Below are 14315 nucleotides of genomic sequence, written 5' to 3'. Positions count from 1 at the left end.
ACGCCGGCCCTCCCTCCGCTCTCCCTCCCCCAGCCGCGGTCTCCCCCCGCCTCCTCGCGGCATCCGGGCCGAGGCTGCTCCTTCGGGCTGCGCCGTCGGTGGCGGTGCAGCGAGGGGGACGTGGGTCGCCCTCCCGGCTCCCCCGCTTTCCCCCGCTGCCTCCCCCTCGCTGTCCCTCTGCCCCGTCCTTCGCCCCGCCGCGCTCGACGGCCCCGCTGCCCCGGGGCGTGCTTTGCGGTTGGGCAGGGAGCGCGTTCGTCGGCGGAGCGGTTGGGATGGGGGTGGCTGTTGGGCGGGCAGGGCAGCTGGCCGCGGTGCGACATGAGGAGGAAGAGAGGCTTGGCGATGGTGGGGACGCAGGCACGCTTCTGGGACCGCCAGGACAATTGCGTGGATGCGGTGGGTATGCACCTTCCCTCGTCTCTCTTTTGCACGGATAGGGGAATGTAGAAATCGAGGAACGAGATGCCAGCCGCCGTCTAAGGTTACTTTAAACCCGAAAAAAAACGTGGGGATGGGAGGAAGGATGCAGCTGGAGACGGATCCTGTAGCACACCGAGGAGCGGGGGCTGTTTTTTCCCCTAGCACTTACAGGGGCCTTGTTCTGATTTGATGCGACTGCTGAGTGTTGCAGATTTTTGTGGACTTGCTGTGTCTTGTAATGATGCTCTGGCGGTATCAATCGTATCAATCACTTTTCTGTGCTTTATGTAGGCATGGAATATTTTCTTTTATTCATAATTAATGTTGCTGCTTATTTTAGTGCAAGCTGTGTTTTCTTTGCATTGTGAAGTGTTTTCTTGTTTATTCAATACCCCCTCCCATACACACACAGAGTAGCAGGGTTTTTTCTTCTTGCACTCCTTCTGCAGGGGATTATTTTCTAAATGATGCTTCCAGACTGTCAGTGTAGTATGGAACTGTGCATGTGTAGATCTAGTTCATTATGCACAGTGGAGAGAATCCATTTCAGTTTCCTTAAACTCTCCACAATGAAGGAAATCCAAGATATTGACTGCAAGTTTGTGTGCGGAGCGGCAAAGAAAGGAGAAAGCAAGAAATAGTATTAAAAAAAAGTCTCCATGATTTTCGTTATTACTACTGTATTTCGAGAGTACATTTGGGAAAGGGGGCAGAGACAGCTTTTTACCTCTCAAGGAGCAGTAGTAGAAACTGTTATTAGTGAAGATGTTTTGCTTTTTTTTTTTTTCTCAATCCAAAATGCTTGTTTTCTTCGTCCTTTTTGTGATTGCTGCTTAGGATCTGAAGATTTGTGTTGTCAGTGGCATCAAATCGTACTTTTTTTATATACTTTCAAAATTCTTTTGGAGAAAGTGAATTTTTGACATCTGTTCTGGCAATTAAATTCTCTTTTAACATCTCCATGTCCAGTTGCACTCTCCTCTTTGACTTGTGAAATCATGTGTAGTTTTGGCAAGATTTTTAAGTGATAAGTTAATTATTTCCTTATTGCTTTGTTTAGTAAAATAGTTAGGAAAAAGGATGCTCTTGTTTTTAATCTAAACCCTACATTTTAATTGTATATACACTTTTTTTAATTTTTATATCTGTAGAACCCTGTGTAATATGGAAGGTTTTTCTTTACAATTTCAACAACAATGTATTCATTTCTCTCACATTGGAATTTCCAACGAATGTGATGGGCAATTTTTGCTAGCAACTATCAACAACAAAATATGCAAAGTAGTTAGTGCATTGCTGATATTAGTATTCCTTGAGCTAAGGCATATTGGATGTATTTTTTTTTTTTTTAATGTATATTTCATGGGCCAACAAGAACTTAGAAAATACATTGTTTTCAGTAATAACCAAAGGTCTCCATGTGGTCCTCTTTTTATGATTTTACCAAGACGAAACCAGTGAGTGCTCATTTTTTGTGTCCTGCTGTCAAGTAGGTTCTAAAGACATTGAGAGTTTTTGGTGTCAGTTATAGTACTGTATCAGTTACATGACACATTTAAGTCTTAATGTGTTTGTTTTTAGTTTTATCGGGTAGTTTATGTGATTCATTGGTTGTGAAATCATTCCTGGCATTTACTGTTGTTGAAAAGGGAGGATGTCAGTTTTGCACCATGCTTTTCTTGAGTAACCATCGTATAGAGGACAGAGTACTTCTCAGGATGGAGTCCTTTCTGGGTGTTAAACTCTGTCTTTGAGAACATGTATCCAGACCCCTGGTAGCCAAGAAAAGTGTGTGCCTGGGCTCTGAGACAAACGTTCTGGTTTAACCGTGTGAGGAGACGTACAGATGTTTCTTAAAAATTAGATTAAAAGTACATGACTTTATCTAAAAACAAAGGCCTTTTTAGTACCATTTAGCCACATTTTCTTTAGGCGGTGACTGCAATTTGGAAAATAACAGTGCAGCCGTAATCACTTCTCTTAATATTATGGACTTTACTGAGAAAAGTATTGACTTTTTATTCTCTTGGAAATACTAATAATCACAGATGAGATCTGCATTATGCATTCTGACTCCCTAATGCCCACAGCTATCAAAATAGTTAGTGTTTGTGGTGCTAACTAGTGTTTGAAAAGGGTGGCTCGTGGTTTTTTTTTGTTTGTTTGTTTTTTTATTCATAGGTTTTCATGACTTAGGCTGTGTAACTATCTAATCGTGTTTCAGCATATCCTAATGAGGCTTTCTGGATCCTATGCTCTGTTGTGTTGTTGGTGAGCTAACCTACATTGTGCTGCTGTGGAGAAACCCTTTCAGTAATGTAGCGTAGGCAAACGAAGTGAGAGTCAAAGGTACAATGCTGTTACAGAGTTTAAAGTCAGGGTCCTTTATTTTATAATTAGGTTGGGATTTGCTAGCTCTCTCCCATTTCTTGTTCCCGCCTGTTACGGTAGTTTGTTAATCACAAAACTGTCTACAGAAATAAATGTTGCCATTTCTTTTCATTTACTGGTCTTTAAATTGAGAGGGAAGGCCGTTACTCTTTTCCTCTCTTCTTACTTGAAACATAAGCAAGTATCTAAAACGCAATAATCTTTTATCATTGCAGTTCCTTTTGGTGTTCTAGCTAGTGTTTCTGGTTTCCAGGCTTTACTTTGTCCTCTTATGAAAAGCTTCCTTCCCTCTTAAAATATTCCGTATTAGTTGTGGTTTTACTTGCAGTCTCCCAAAGCTTACCAGCTACAGGTATTGTCAGGTGGAATACCTGAAAAATGAACAGGCTTTTAAAAACATAAGATCTGTGACTCTTAAAGTACTTTCTAAAAATTATTTGCAGTTGGAACAACATGTTGTGAGTGCATCACAAATACAGACAGAATAAAAAAGTAAGCTTTCAGTGGAACTGTAGTATCCTTGTAGTTGGAGTTCCATTTCAAAATCAAACTCTTTGTCAAATGAATGTGTTAGAAAACTAAAAGCAGAATGTCTTTAAATTATGAATGAAACTACTTGTTTTTTAACTGAGGACTGAAAAATTAATGAGGCTTTTAAAATGAATAGGCTGATGTTTAAGATGATGTCTTTCTGTTAGCCACAAGTTTATTATTTACGTATTTCTGGTAAAGTTGGCTTTCAGTCATAACAATCCTTCTCTTTTCTCACAGATGCTATGTATACCCGTATTTTGGAAATTTAAGGAGCAGTACATATACTGATTTGTCTAAATCTATTTCGTTAGGGACAGATGGCTGGTTTAAACAGGTGTCACTTTCATTTCTTGTGCATTGTGTTGAGACTTCCAGAGGTTTACAAAAGAGCTGCCTAAAGCAGGTGGTGATCTCTGCTTTTGTGATTAGCAAAATGTACTTTTGTAGGAAAATATGTTCCCAGTGACTAGGTGTGTTTTAATAGGTAACATGTCGTATCAGAGTTTGAAGTGTTCCATATAGTACAATCATATTATTTTTAAATTCTTTTTTCATTGGACTTTTAAAGGAGATGTGACAATTTGAGTGTGAAATTCAGCGGTTTATGGCTGTGTGGCTAGCTGTAGTCCTAATAATTTTCATTCTTGCAAGACCAAGAGCAGATCTATTGCTTGGTGTAACATTTTGTTTTGCTAAATTACTTATCTTTACGATTTTTCCTACGTAATATTTCATTTGAGGATATTTTTACTAAAAATGATCTGTTATTAAGAACACAGGATTAGTTTCAAACTTCCGTCCTTTTGTCTGGTAGCTTTCTATAATAGCAGACGTGCAGATTTTCCTTCTTTTTTTTTCTTTTTTTTTTTTCTTTTTTTTTTCTTTTTTTTTCTTTTTTTTTTTAATTTTATTCTTCAATAGTTAAAATTTTCTCAGTTATAAAATATTTTAATAGGAAAGAATGAAATTGAAATTTGATTTTTAACAATTCTTAGGTATTATTTGTTTCTAAGAGTTCCTTTTTTTTAATGTTGTCTTTTTAAAAACAATGACTGGTGTGTATTCTTAGTTATTTTCTTTCTAGTAGATGCACCAGAGGGTGCTATGCTATTTGAAATACAAAAAGCAAAGAAAATTCTTCAAATTCTTTCATTGAAATATACTGATAATGTGTATGGGATTTGAATAAATCTTACTGAAAGTTTTCGACATTTTTCTGTGCATTGCGGTATAGCAAACTTGCTATTTTGGCAATATCATCCTAAAAATCGTGGAAGAAATTGGCTGTTCCATATCTGACTATGTCTATGTGTGTGTGTATATACACACAGAGTGTATATATACACACACAGTTAAAATACATTCTCTGTTTATTGAAAGAGAACAAATAGATATAATGTCTATATAGCATATAGCTGAAACAGTTTATATTTACTGAAATAAATTATTGCTCATCTGAAAAGCTACATGAACTTACCTGAGACATGCATGCATTTTGGAGTGACATTTATTATTGTATGTAATATTTTTCATTTTTAAGTCTGTATTCACGTTTTATGTAAATCATCCATTTATAGCTGAATCGTTTTTGAAAAATCCATTGCTGTATATAAGATTTTTTTTGCTTTCTCGCTGAAACTCTTCCTGGACGAAATGGAGGTTGAAGCTTGCTTGTTTACTTCTGAACTGCAAAACAGACAGGAGCTTTAGTTGATTGGGATAGGTATCTTTTTCCATCAATCATTAATTCTGGGAAAGATAAAAACCCCACCCCCCCAAAAAAAAACCCCAAACCCTCCAAAACAGTGTCCTCTACATATTTATGAGTTTCATTGTGTTTAATTTCAGAAATTTCTCTATGGATATATGAACACAACAGATTAGAATTTCATTGTTGTAACTTCTATTGTTTTATAATATCTGTTGTTTTTCCATACACTGTAAGATTAATAAGGGAGAGTTTTTTGTGCTTGTGGATGGATAATGGTGTCTCATTCAGTGTAACTTCCCCTTGAAAGCACATGAAAAGGTGCAGGCCAGAGCTGGGATAATACACCTTGCGTTGCTTGGTTTTGCACACTACTTTTAGTTGTCTGTCCTGTTCCACCATGGTAAGTTTTTTGTCTTTAGTCTGCTAACTTCAGCTTTAATGGCCCAAAATCAAGAGGTGATGGATGGACTATGTTGTAAGTTGTATTTAATAAAGGAATTTCCTGGTTTACAATATAAATTTTAATGGGACTGGGCAGTTTAAATTCCAGCAATTCAGACTTCCTCTGTAAATTCCTCACTTATTTCTAACCTATCTTACTTGTTTAAATTCTTACATGGCACCCGTAACACTGCTATGGCAACACCAAAGATCGTATATTAATCACTAAATTTGAGTGTGCTTGTAACATTTGTGAGTTTTATTCATTCATTAACGAGAGGAAAAAAAAATCTATTGCTATTTTTAAAGGTCATTTCATCCCCCCATGGACCCAGTACATCGAGTATATCTCAGTTTCTTAGACCTTCTCTGACTAAACAATTTCTTTAATGCTTTCATTTTTTTCTTGTTGAAGTCTTATTTGAAATAAGTTTATAAGGTCTTTAAGACAAGAACCATGTCTTTTGATTTAGTTCAGGCTTTGGATGCTGCTGCTACGACTAATGACTCAAAGTCATGTTTACTGTTTATCTGCCAAACAAATGGCTTCTCTCTTCTGTTTTATTACCTCATAATAATTAATCTGAGTTTTCCTCTTACACACCACCTCAGGGGTGTTTTCTAAACACTTAAACTCAGTGTAGTTAAATCATGTAATGTTGCAAAGTATAAATAGAAACAAGCAAATCTGTTAAAAGGTGCAGTATGTCACTTTGCAGGTGCCATTGATTCAGTTTTCTTTTACTTCAGTTAAGCTATTCTGTCTTCTTGTCTGGTTACTTCTTTTTCTGTGTTGTTAACAATACTTCTTTTACAAAGAATTGGAAAAGCAGTAATAGGATTCGGAGCCAGAACCACTTACAACATATTTATGAAGTTTATAGATAGCTGTTTACTATGGAAATAGTAAATTCTGTGGAGCTAAGATTTGAAGATACATTTTTAGCTCCAATGAGTTAGTTCATGTTTGCTGAATTTTCAAGTGATGCATTGTTTCTGGAGTACCTTTGATCTGATTTTCTTTTCTCCCCCAAAATGTACCTAAATCTGAGGGGGAGAAGGGAGAACAGTCTTGCTTACATGGCTCCATTAATCTGACAATGATGCTGGATGTTTATAGGCTGTCTGAAGGGTGTACTTGCTAGTGGATTAGATGACCAGGATTGTGAGTTTGAGCTTATGTCTTTGAGTATGACCTGTTGCACATTATCCACTTAAAAAAGTTGCTGTTGGCCTATGTAGCCTCATCTAAACAAAATGAGATACTATCACCTGAGTGTTTCTTCCTTATCTCTTGGTATCGTTCTGCACTGCAAACAGCTGACAGTGCACTTTGACAGTACAAATCATAGATGAGTTGAACTACAAAAAGTAATTAGTATTTACTAAGGAGTACTAAGTCTACTAATTATTTTTGCTTTCACCTGCCTTTAAAAATAATTGTAGTTCTCTTGCCATTGAAAGGACTGGTGGATGTCAGGATTTCTGTCTTATGTTAAAGGTCTTACAAATTTGAAGATTCACCTTAGAATCATAGAATGGTTAGGGTTGGAAGGGACCTCAAAGATCATCTAGTTCCAACTCCCCTGCCATGGGCAGGGACACCCTCCACTACGCCAGGTTGCTCAAAGTCTCATCCAACCTGGCCTTGAACACTTCCAGGGATGGAGCATCTACAACTTCTCTAGGCAACCTGTTCTACTGCCTCACCACCTTCAGAGTGAAAATTTTTTTTCTTATATCCAATCTAAATCTCCCCTCTTTCAGTTGAAATCCATTGCCCCTTGTCCTATCACTACACACCCTTGTAAAAAGTCCCTCTCCACCTTTCCTGTAGGCCCCCTTTAAGTACTGGAAGGCTGCAATAAGATCACCCCGGAGCCTTCTCTTCTCCAGGCTGAACAACCCCAACTCTCTCAGCCTGTCTTCATAGCAGAGGTGTTCCAGCCCTCGGATCGTCTTCGTGGTCCAGACTTGCTCCAGCTCCTCCATGTCCTTCTTGTGTTGGGGACTCCAGAGCTGAATGCATTATTCCAGGTGGGGTACCTTCTATTTAACTGCTGGAAGAAGTTTCCAGAATTCCCTGTCTAGAGCCCTAACTGCTTTTTTTTTCCAATAAGATGTATGCTGTATTCATACCTCTTTATAGTTCCGTAGCTTGGCATAAGCAGGAGAGACAACAGAGTTACAGATTTAGTGAAGCAAGAATGTTTCCTACTCCACATTCTTGTTGATGGGATGTACTTTGTAGTTCTTCCATGAGGAAGGATGTGTGGCTGTACACAAAGGGTTGTTAACTTGTATTTCTAGTTAAGTTTCTATATACTTTGTTTATTGTTGGGGTTCTGTGTTCATTGCTTTGGGTCTCTTGGAGAATTAGGAAAGATACAGTAAAGAAAAAAAACTTTCCTTAAAACTTCTTGCCTTAAAACCCCATGCTTGCTTTTCAAAGTGTTTTTTAGGGAAAGAGTTGTTCTATAATCACCATTTTTAAAATAAATTTACTCAAAATTTCTGATTAAAAAATGTAAAATAACTTCATGATCAGATCACAGACATTTTACAGTTATAGATGTTTAGTTAAACATTAATCTTCTATAGCTCTACAGACCATTACACCCATTTATAAAATCAAGATGTGGTGTATGAAAACTGTTTGGGTTGCTTCTGCAGAAAAGTCTGGCTGTATTCAAAGTTACGTTAGCCGTAGCTAGTGAGGAGCAGTTGAACTACCTGCATGGTAGCTGACTTATCAAATGAACTGTTAGCCATGAAGTGAAATTGACATGCCAGTTTATAGAGCATGTGGTAGCTAAGGTCAAGTCAACATGCAGGTTTCTGTTTAGTATTTAGTTCACTCCTTTTTTATTTGGTCCACTGTGTGTTAAACCACTTCATTTGAGTGGTAGTTTGTGAAACAGTTGGTAAATAACTCTTCCATGTTCATGGTACTGTTTTCTGTCAGGTTTAGTAAATGAGGAAATGTAGAATCCAGTACATTTTTTGACTCCTCAGACTTGATTCTGTGTAATAGTAATAGCAATTCCCTGTAACTTCTAGGAAGATCATTCTTTGGACTTTCTGAAAGGCATGAATGCTATTCTGTGAGCTATACCATCCTAACGGTTGTTTTAGGGAGTAAAATGTGCTTAGCTTTAGGATGGAGGTATGTAGCACAGAAATACAGATCCATTCCCTTATTTTGTGGAAATTCTTTTGTGCTCAGATTCTGAGTTTTGAAGTGAAACAAGTGTGAGTGAGCTAAGATGAAAGCACAACTCTTGATGATATTGTCTCTTCCCAGCTTTCCAGGTGCTTTCAGACTGAAGGTTGTTGCTCTGTTTTTTTTCCAACTCTCTGAAACTCCTTTTTACTGTAAGGAGGACAGTTCTGACAGGTTATTTCAAGGAACAATAGTGGGCAGGTAAATTTGTAGAAATTTTAGTGCACTGGGTCTGTAGTTATGTGGAGATGAGAGAGGCTTAGGGTTTTCCAGACCTCAGACTGGTTCACAGAATTTGGGTTTTCTGGCTCAAGTACTCTTCACTAGCAAACTTATGTCCAACCAAGGGAAGATTTATTTGCAATAGACTGAGCATTAGAGTTGGTCCTACAAAGCAATAACATACTTTATCGTGGAAGTAGTGATTCTGCTTTATGAAACAGAACTTCTCCTAGTATTTTAGAGGTTGTGTTTTTATGCTGGTTCAGTTGCAGCTGTTTGGTGTGTTGTTTTTTTTAATGCTGTTGTTTCAAGTCATCCAGATGGTCAGTAGTCAAACAGTGTAACCTCATGAATTTGTGCAGTCTAGGTTATTCAGATTTCAGTTACTGTCTTATATCAATGGTTGGCTGGGGAGGCAGGTCTTACAAAGATTTAAATTTCAGGTACTAAAATTACCTGCCGCCATCCTGATACAAGCTACTGAGTCCCGTTGCCTGCCTTTAACAGGGCTTGAAGGTGTTGAGTATCTTCACTGCTTGTCCTTACTTTAGTATCTCCTGATTGAATTCTGAGGAAAGTGCTATTTCTTGACTTAAGGAAGAAGGTAGACACAGGATCATGACTTCAGCGCAGTAACCAGCTTTCGTAAACTAATGAAGATATATTCTTCTTGTGGCCTCGAGTCAGAAGTTGTGTGTCATAAACATATTTCAGGCAACTGAGAATAACAGGAGTTTTAGGATTACTTTGCATGTGGAAGACTGTGTTTTAAGGATTCCCACTGCTTGATTTTGGGATGACATACTAGGTTATATGGTTGAGACCTGGAAAAACTCAGTGCTGTAAATCTCAGCAGCCGTTAATGGCTTGTGTCCTCAGCACAGTCGTAAGTTTGGGATATTCAAAAGTTCCTATGTCAGCATAGTTCTGTTGTTGGTTACATGTTAGGATCTAAGGATGGTTACTCTTCAAACACAGCTGAATTTCTTGAAAGCTCAACATCAACAGGCTGACCATCTGTAGCCTACTGAAACAAGGTTAAGCTGGAGCCAGCAGTTCATTTTGTTTTGTATGCTGAAAATAACTTATGTTTTGATAAAGTATAAGATTTTCTTCCCACATTTTATAATATGGGAAAAGGTGTGATGTCCAAGGCAGAAAAACAGATGTATCTGGCAGATAGGAAATAGAAAGTTATGTTTCGGTCATCTATGACAAAGGGGGTGTGGGGTGTGGGGGGGAAGCTTTGATCAGAAATGCTAAAGTACTTTTTCCAAAGTCTGTTGTATAGGAAGGGCAACATAGCAGGGTTTGGCCATTGAAAATATCTTGAAAGTGCAATTGGGTGTAATTAGTGGGGATTGAGATGTTGATTGATAATATGTTAAGTCGTCTAATAAATTAGCTGTGCCAGCTCCATAAACCAAGCTGCCTGGTCACAAGCGTCACTTTGTTTTATAGCTGTGCTTCTGAACTCCCGATGATATGCTCTCATTGGCTAATGTTTCTGCTTTGTTTTTTAAAATATATTTATTCTACATAAAGTACTTCTGTCTTTCATGTACTGATTCAGAAGCTTTTTATATACTGTAGTTGCAGCATTTAACCTGCTAGTATGGAAATGGTTAGTTTTGCCATAAAACAAAAGGAACAAAAGATGCTTAGGGCACTCAGTGCTGTGTGGTGTCCTGTTTGTTTGTTGGTTTTTTTTTTTTTTTTTTTTGGTGTGTGTTGTTTTTTTTTTTCTCAGAGAAAGAAATGTGGCAGGTAATTTTGTAAGAGTGAAAATTGTCTTGCAGAACATCGCTTTTTAATCTAGGCAGTCCAGCGTTGTCAGAGTTACTTGCGTTACGGCCGTGGGTAAAACAGGGTTTTCACACTACTGACTGTTATCATGCTGTTTCTGTATTAAGTATATTTTCTAAGATAGTCTGTTAACCGTCCTCACAGAGTGTTAAAGAGTGCATCTTTTCTTACAACAAATGTATAGATTATCTGTTACAAACGTGGTGTTTTTGTGTTTAGTGAAATCCAGTACAAAAGTGGTCACTGAAAAAACGACTCTCTTTCAACCTACTTCTACAGTAATATACTGGCCAAAAGGGAGAGGAATACCAGTCCTGTGCAGCCGTCTCAGTCTTCACAGACCCTCAGCCAATAAATAGTCTGTAGACTATGGGCTGGGGACAGAGTGACTAGGAAGCAGCTCTGTGGAGGAGGACCTGGGGTCCCTGGTTGTTAGTGAGCTGAACATGAGCCAGCAGCGTGCCTTGATGGTAGGAAAGACGAGCAGTATCTCTTGGGCAGTATGAACAAGAGTATAGGCAGAAAATTGAAGGAAATGGCTATCACATCCCTCTCTGTACTTTTTAGGCAACATTTGCACCCACATCTAGTTTTGCCCTCACCCTCCTGCCATCATGGGAAAGATGTTGGTGAACTAGAGTAAGTTGAGCAGAGGCCCACCAAGACAGTCAGGAGCTGAAGCACACACATCTGTGAGGAGACACTGAGAGACCTCAGCTTGTTCAGTCTGGAGAAGAGATAGTTTCAGGGATCTTAACAGCAGCCTTCCCTAATATCTGCAAGGAGGTCATCAAGAAGGTGGAGCCAGGCTTTTCACAGCAGTGCATGGTGGAACGATGAGAGACAACATTCATGAATCAAAACAAGAGAGGTTTAAACTGAAGATAAGGAAAATCTTTTCCCCCCTGAGGACAGCCCAGCAATGCAGCTGGGGCCAAGCAAGGTTTTGCCATCTCTGCCCTTGGAAATTTTTGAGACTTCGTTGGATAAAGTCCTGAGGAGCTGGTCTGATGCCAACTCTGAGCCTGCTTTGAGATGAAAGTTGGAGTTGGGAGCTCCTGAAATGCCTTGGCAGCCTGAACTGTACTATGGGTCTACTTGTGATTCTTGCTCTACAGAAGAAGTTCCTAGACTGTGATCTACTTTGTCTTCTTTTTCTTGCTGTCCAGTTCCATTTCTTAGAACTGCAATGGAATCTTCACCTCTGGAGGTGAAAGGGGAGAGATAGTGTCTGGAGCTAAAATCACAAAATAATTGTCTTGAGTTACATCATAAAGACATAGTTTGGGTGCCCAAGAGATGATCTCCCCAACAACACAGAACTGTTGTGTTCCTTTTTCCTTTAGTACATTTCTACAGTTACGTTATTTTGGTCCAATACTTGTTCTCTGGATTTCACAAACTCAGAACTGGACATAGACTGGATTCCATGCATTTAATTATAAAATATTTTACAATGAAACCTTGAGAATTTTCACTGGAGCCCTGCAAAAATAATAGCAGTAGAGAAAACTGCGAGAGAAGGAAAACAAATTTGTTAGGTCTCTCCAGGAGAAGGCAACTATGAACAAGGGATTTAAAAAACAAGAGGACAACAAGACCTTGGTTGAATACCTGGCAAAACCAAACCCCAGTTGTTGATTTCCGTGGACTTTTATTTGCGTGTGTTTATTAGGGTCTTAATTTGCAGTTCTTAATTCTTTTGGTGCAGCAAAAGAGGAAAATAAAGAAAAAGAGGAAAATAAAAAGAGAAAAAGCAGCAAACTTATAATTTTTGTTGGAAATTATTTAAAATTTTGAAATAAATTGAATAGTTTCTGTGGTTTGTTGAGACCGGTTCAGGGGCATTGAAGAAACGTTCTGTATTTGGCTAGTTGCCTGGTGGTTTGTAAGTGGTATTCAACAAATGTAATGACCAGGAATCTGAGGAGGGTGTTTTTTTTGCAATGAGAATATCAAAATTATTTTCGTATAACTTGCTGCTATTCCTGTTAATTTCATTAAGAACCGGATTGTATCCAAAAAAAGGATTTGAGAAGCGAGGATGGTCATTTCTGAGTGTGTGTGAAGAGATGTTTGTTTAGAAAAAATGTTTACTTTATCATATAGCTGCAAATATAAAATGAATAGCAATGATGGAAATGAAGAGCAATGGTCTAAGGAAGTGTGTATAGCAGTAACTACTATTGGTGAAATCAGACAAATTTTGGAATCAATGCTTCCATTGATTGAAGTGTTTCTGTTTGGGTGTGTGTTTGTTTCTTTTGGCTGGGATTTGATCTTTTTGGGGCATTTAGATGCCAAGGTCTATAGCAAAATTAATGTATCTTTTACTCTTGTTCAACACTGCTTGTGTTGAACAAGAGTAAAAGGGATAAGAAAAGACATATGTACATATTACTAATTGTGAGAAATATAGCCTTCATAATCAAGGCAGTATTAGAAGATAATCCCTTTATTTAAGTGCAGATGTTTCATTCTTAGCTGAATTGAATTCAATGATAAAGGCATAAACAAATAAATACATTATTCAGAACCTGCATTTTGATTTTTTTTTCATAAGTTGTTAAACTTACCTCCATCAGATTTCAGAATTTCAGTGGAATAGGGACATAAGATTTCAATAAAGTGTTTGCAGTGCATTTTTTTCCCTGGGAAAAATCCTTTTTCTGATTGAACTAAATAACTGACTGCACAGTGAAACTTGAAACGTCCTAAAAGATCTAACACAGTAACAGTTTATATTTTTATGTTCCTGTAGTATATATAAGATAGCTAATAGTAACTATTTGATAATGTTATTTTACTGTTACCTGGAGATTATGCAAAACAATGAAATTATGCAAGTTACATTGTCTTATACCTTTACTTTAAGGCTTACAAATCAAATTCAGTTTCTGCTGTTCATGGCATATGCCTTTAATAAATATTGCCATCAAATGTTCTTTATTATATTTGAATTGTTTTCTGATTCTCTCTATGTGTGGTAGGATGGAGCTTATTAAAACAAATCTTACTAAACAATTATAAAAATCAGTTAAAATTACTTTTTGTTAAATGATCTTTTGAAAGTAATAGTATTTCCATTACCTGAGCATCAAGCTTTTTGTCAGATAATATGAAAGTGTCTGTTAGAAATGTTCTGTGACCTTAGAAGCTAGAAAAACAAACAAACATGCTTTGGATCCAATTGTGCCATTCTCGATATTCCATTTGCACTGCAAGTACAGTTACTGTAAACATAGAGATTTGTTAACTATTCACATTGTGCAGTACTAGTTTGATTAATGACATTCTTTTCTTTGTTATAATTAATGGATTCCCCCTAATAATTTTTTTTTCCATTTCTGTGGGCTGATATGTTGTTTAGTATTCATTACTTCATTTGAGCTTTACACTGTATTTTTTCTATCTCAGTGGTTTTTCTTTTGAAGAAAAAAAGCCATGGTAGATGATCCTAGCCAATAAGAACCATTATACATGTTTTTTTCCCACAATTTCTTGTTTTCACATGCTTTCTAGGGTCAATCTTAGCTAAGAACTTGGAGAACTGATTCGCTGGGA

The 14315-nt window shown here is 37.6% G+C and overlaps 1 protein-coding gene across 1 annotated transcript in view; it reads left to right on the top strand.

Annotated features, from left to right (window-relative positions):
* Positions 1-275: 275 nt before the first annotated feature.
* The window catches only part of RFX3 (regulatory factor X3), a 133819-nt gene continuing 119779 nt past the window's right edge, over positions 276-14315 (top strand). Inside the window, exon 1 of the mRNA XM_086629214.1 lies at positions 276-399. Coding sequence (XP_086485340.1) covers positions 276-399 — 124 coding nt within the window. The remainder of the gene's footprint in view (positions 400-14315) is intronic.

This window comes from Tauraco erythrolophus, chromosome Z, assembly GCF_009769465.1.
Source record: "Tauraco erythrolophus isolate bTauEry1 chromosome Z, bTauEry1.pri, whole genome shotgun sequence".
NCBI classification, from domain to species: domain Eukaryota; kingdom Metazoa; phylum Chordata; class Aves; order Musophagiformes; family Musophagidae; genus Tauraco; species Tauraco erythrolophus.
This window is presented reverse-complemented; position numbering and strand designations above follow the sequence as displayed.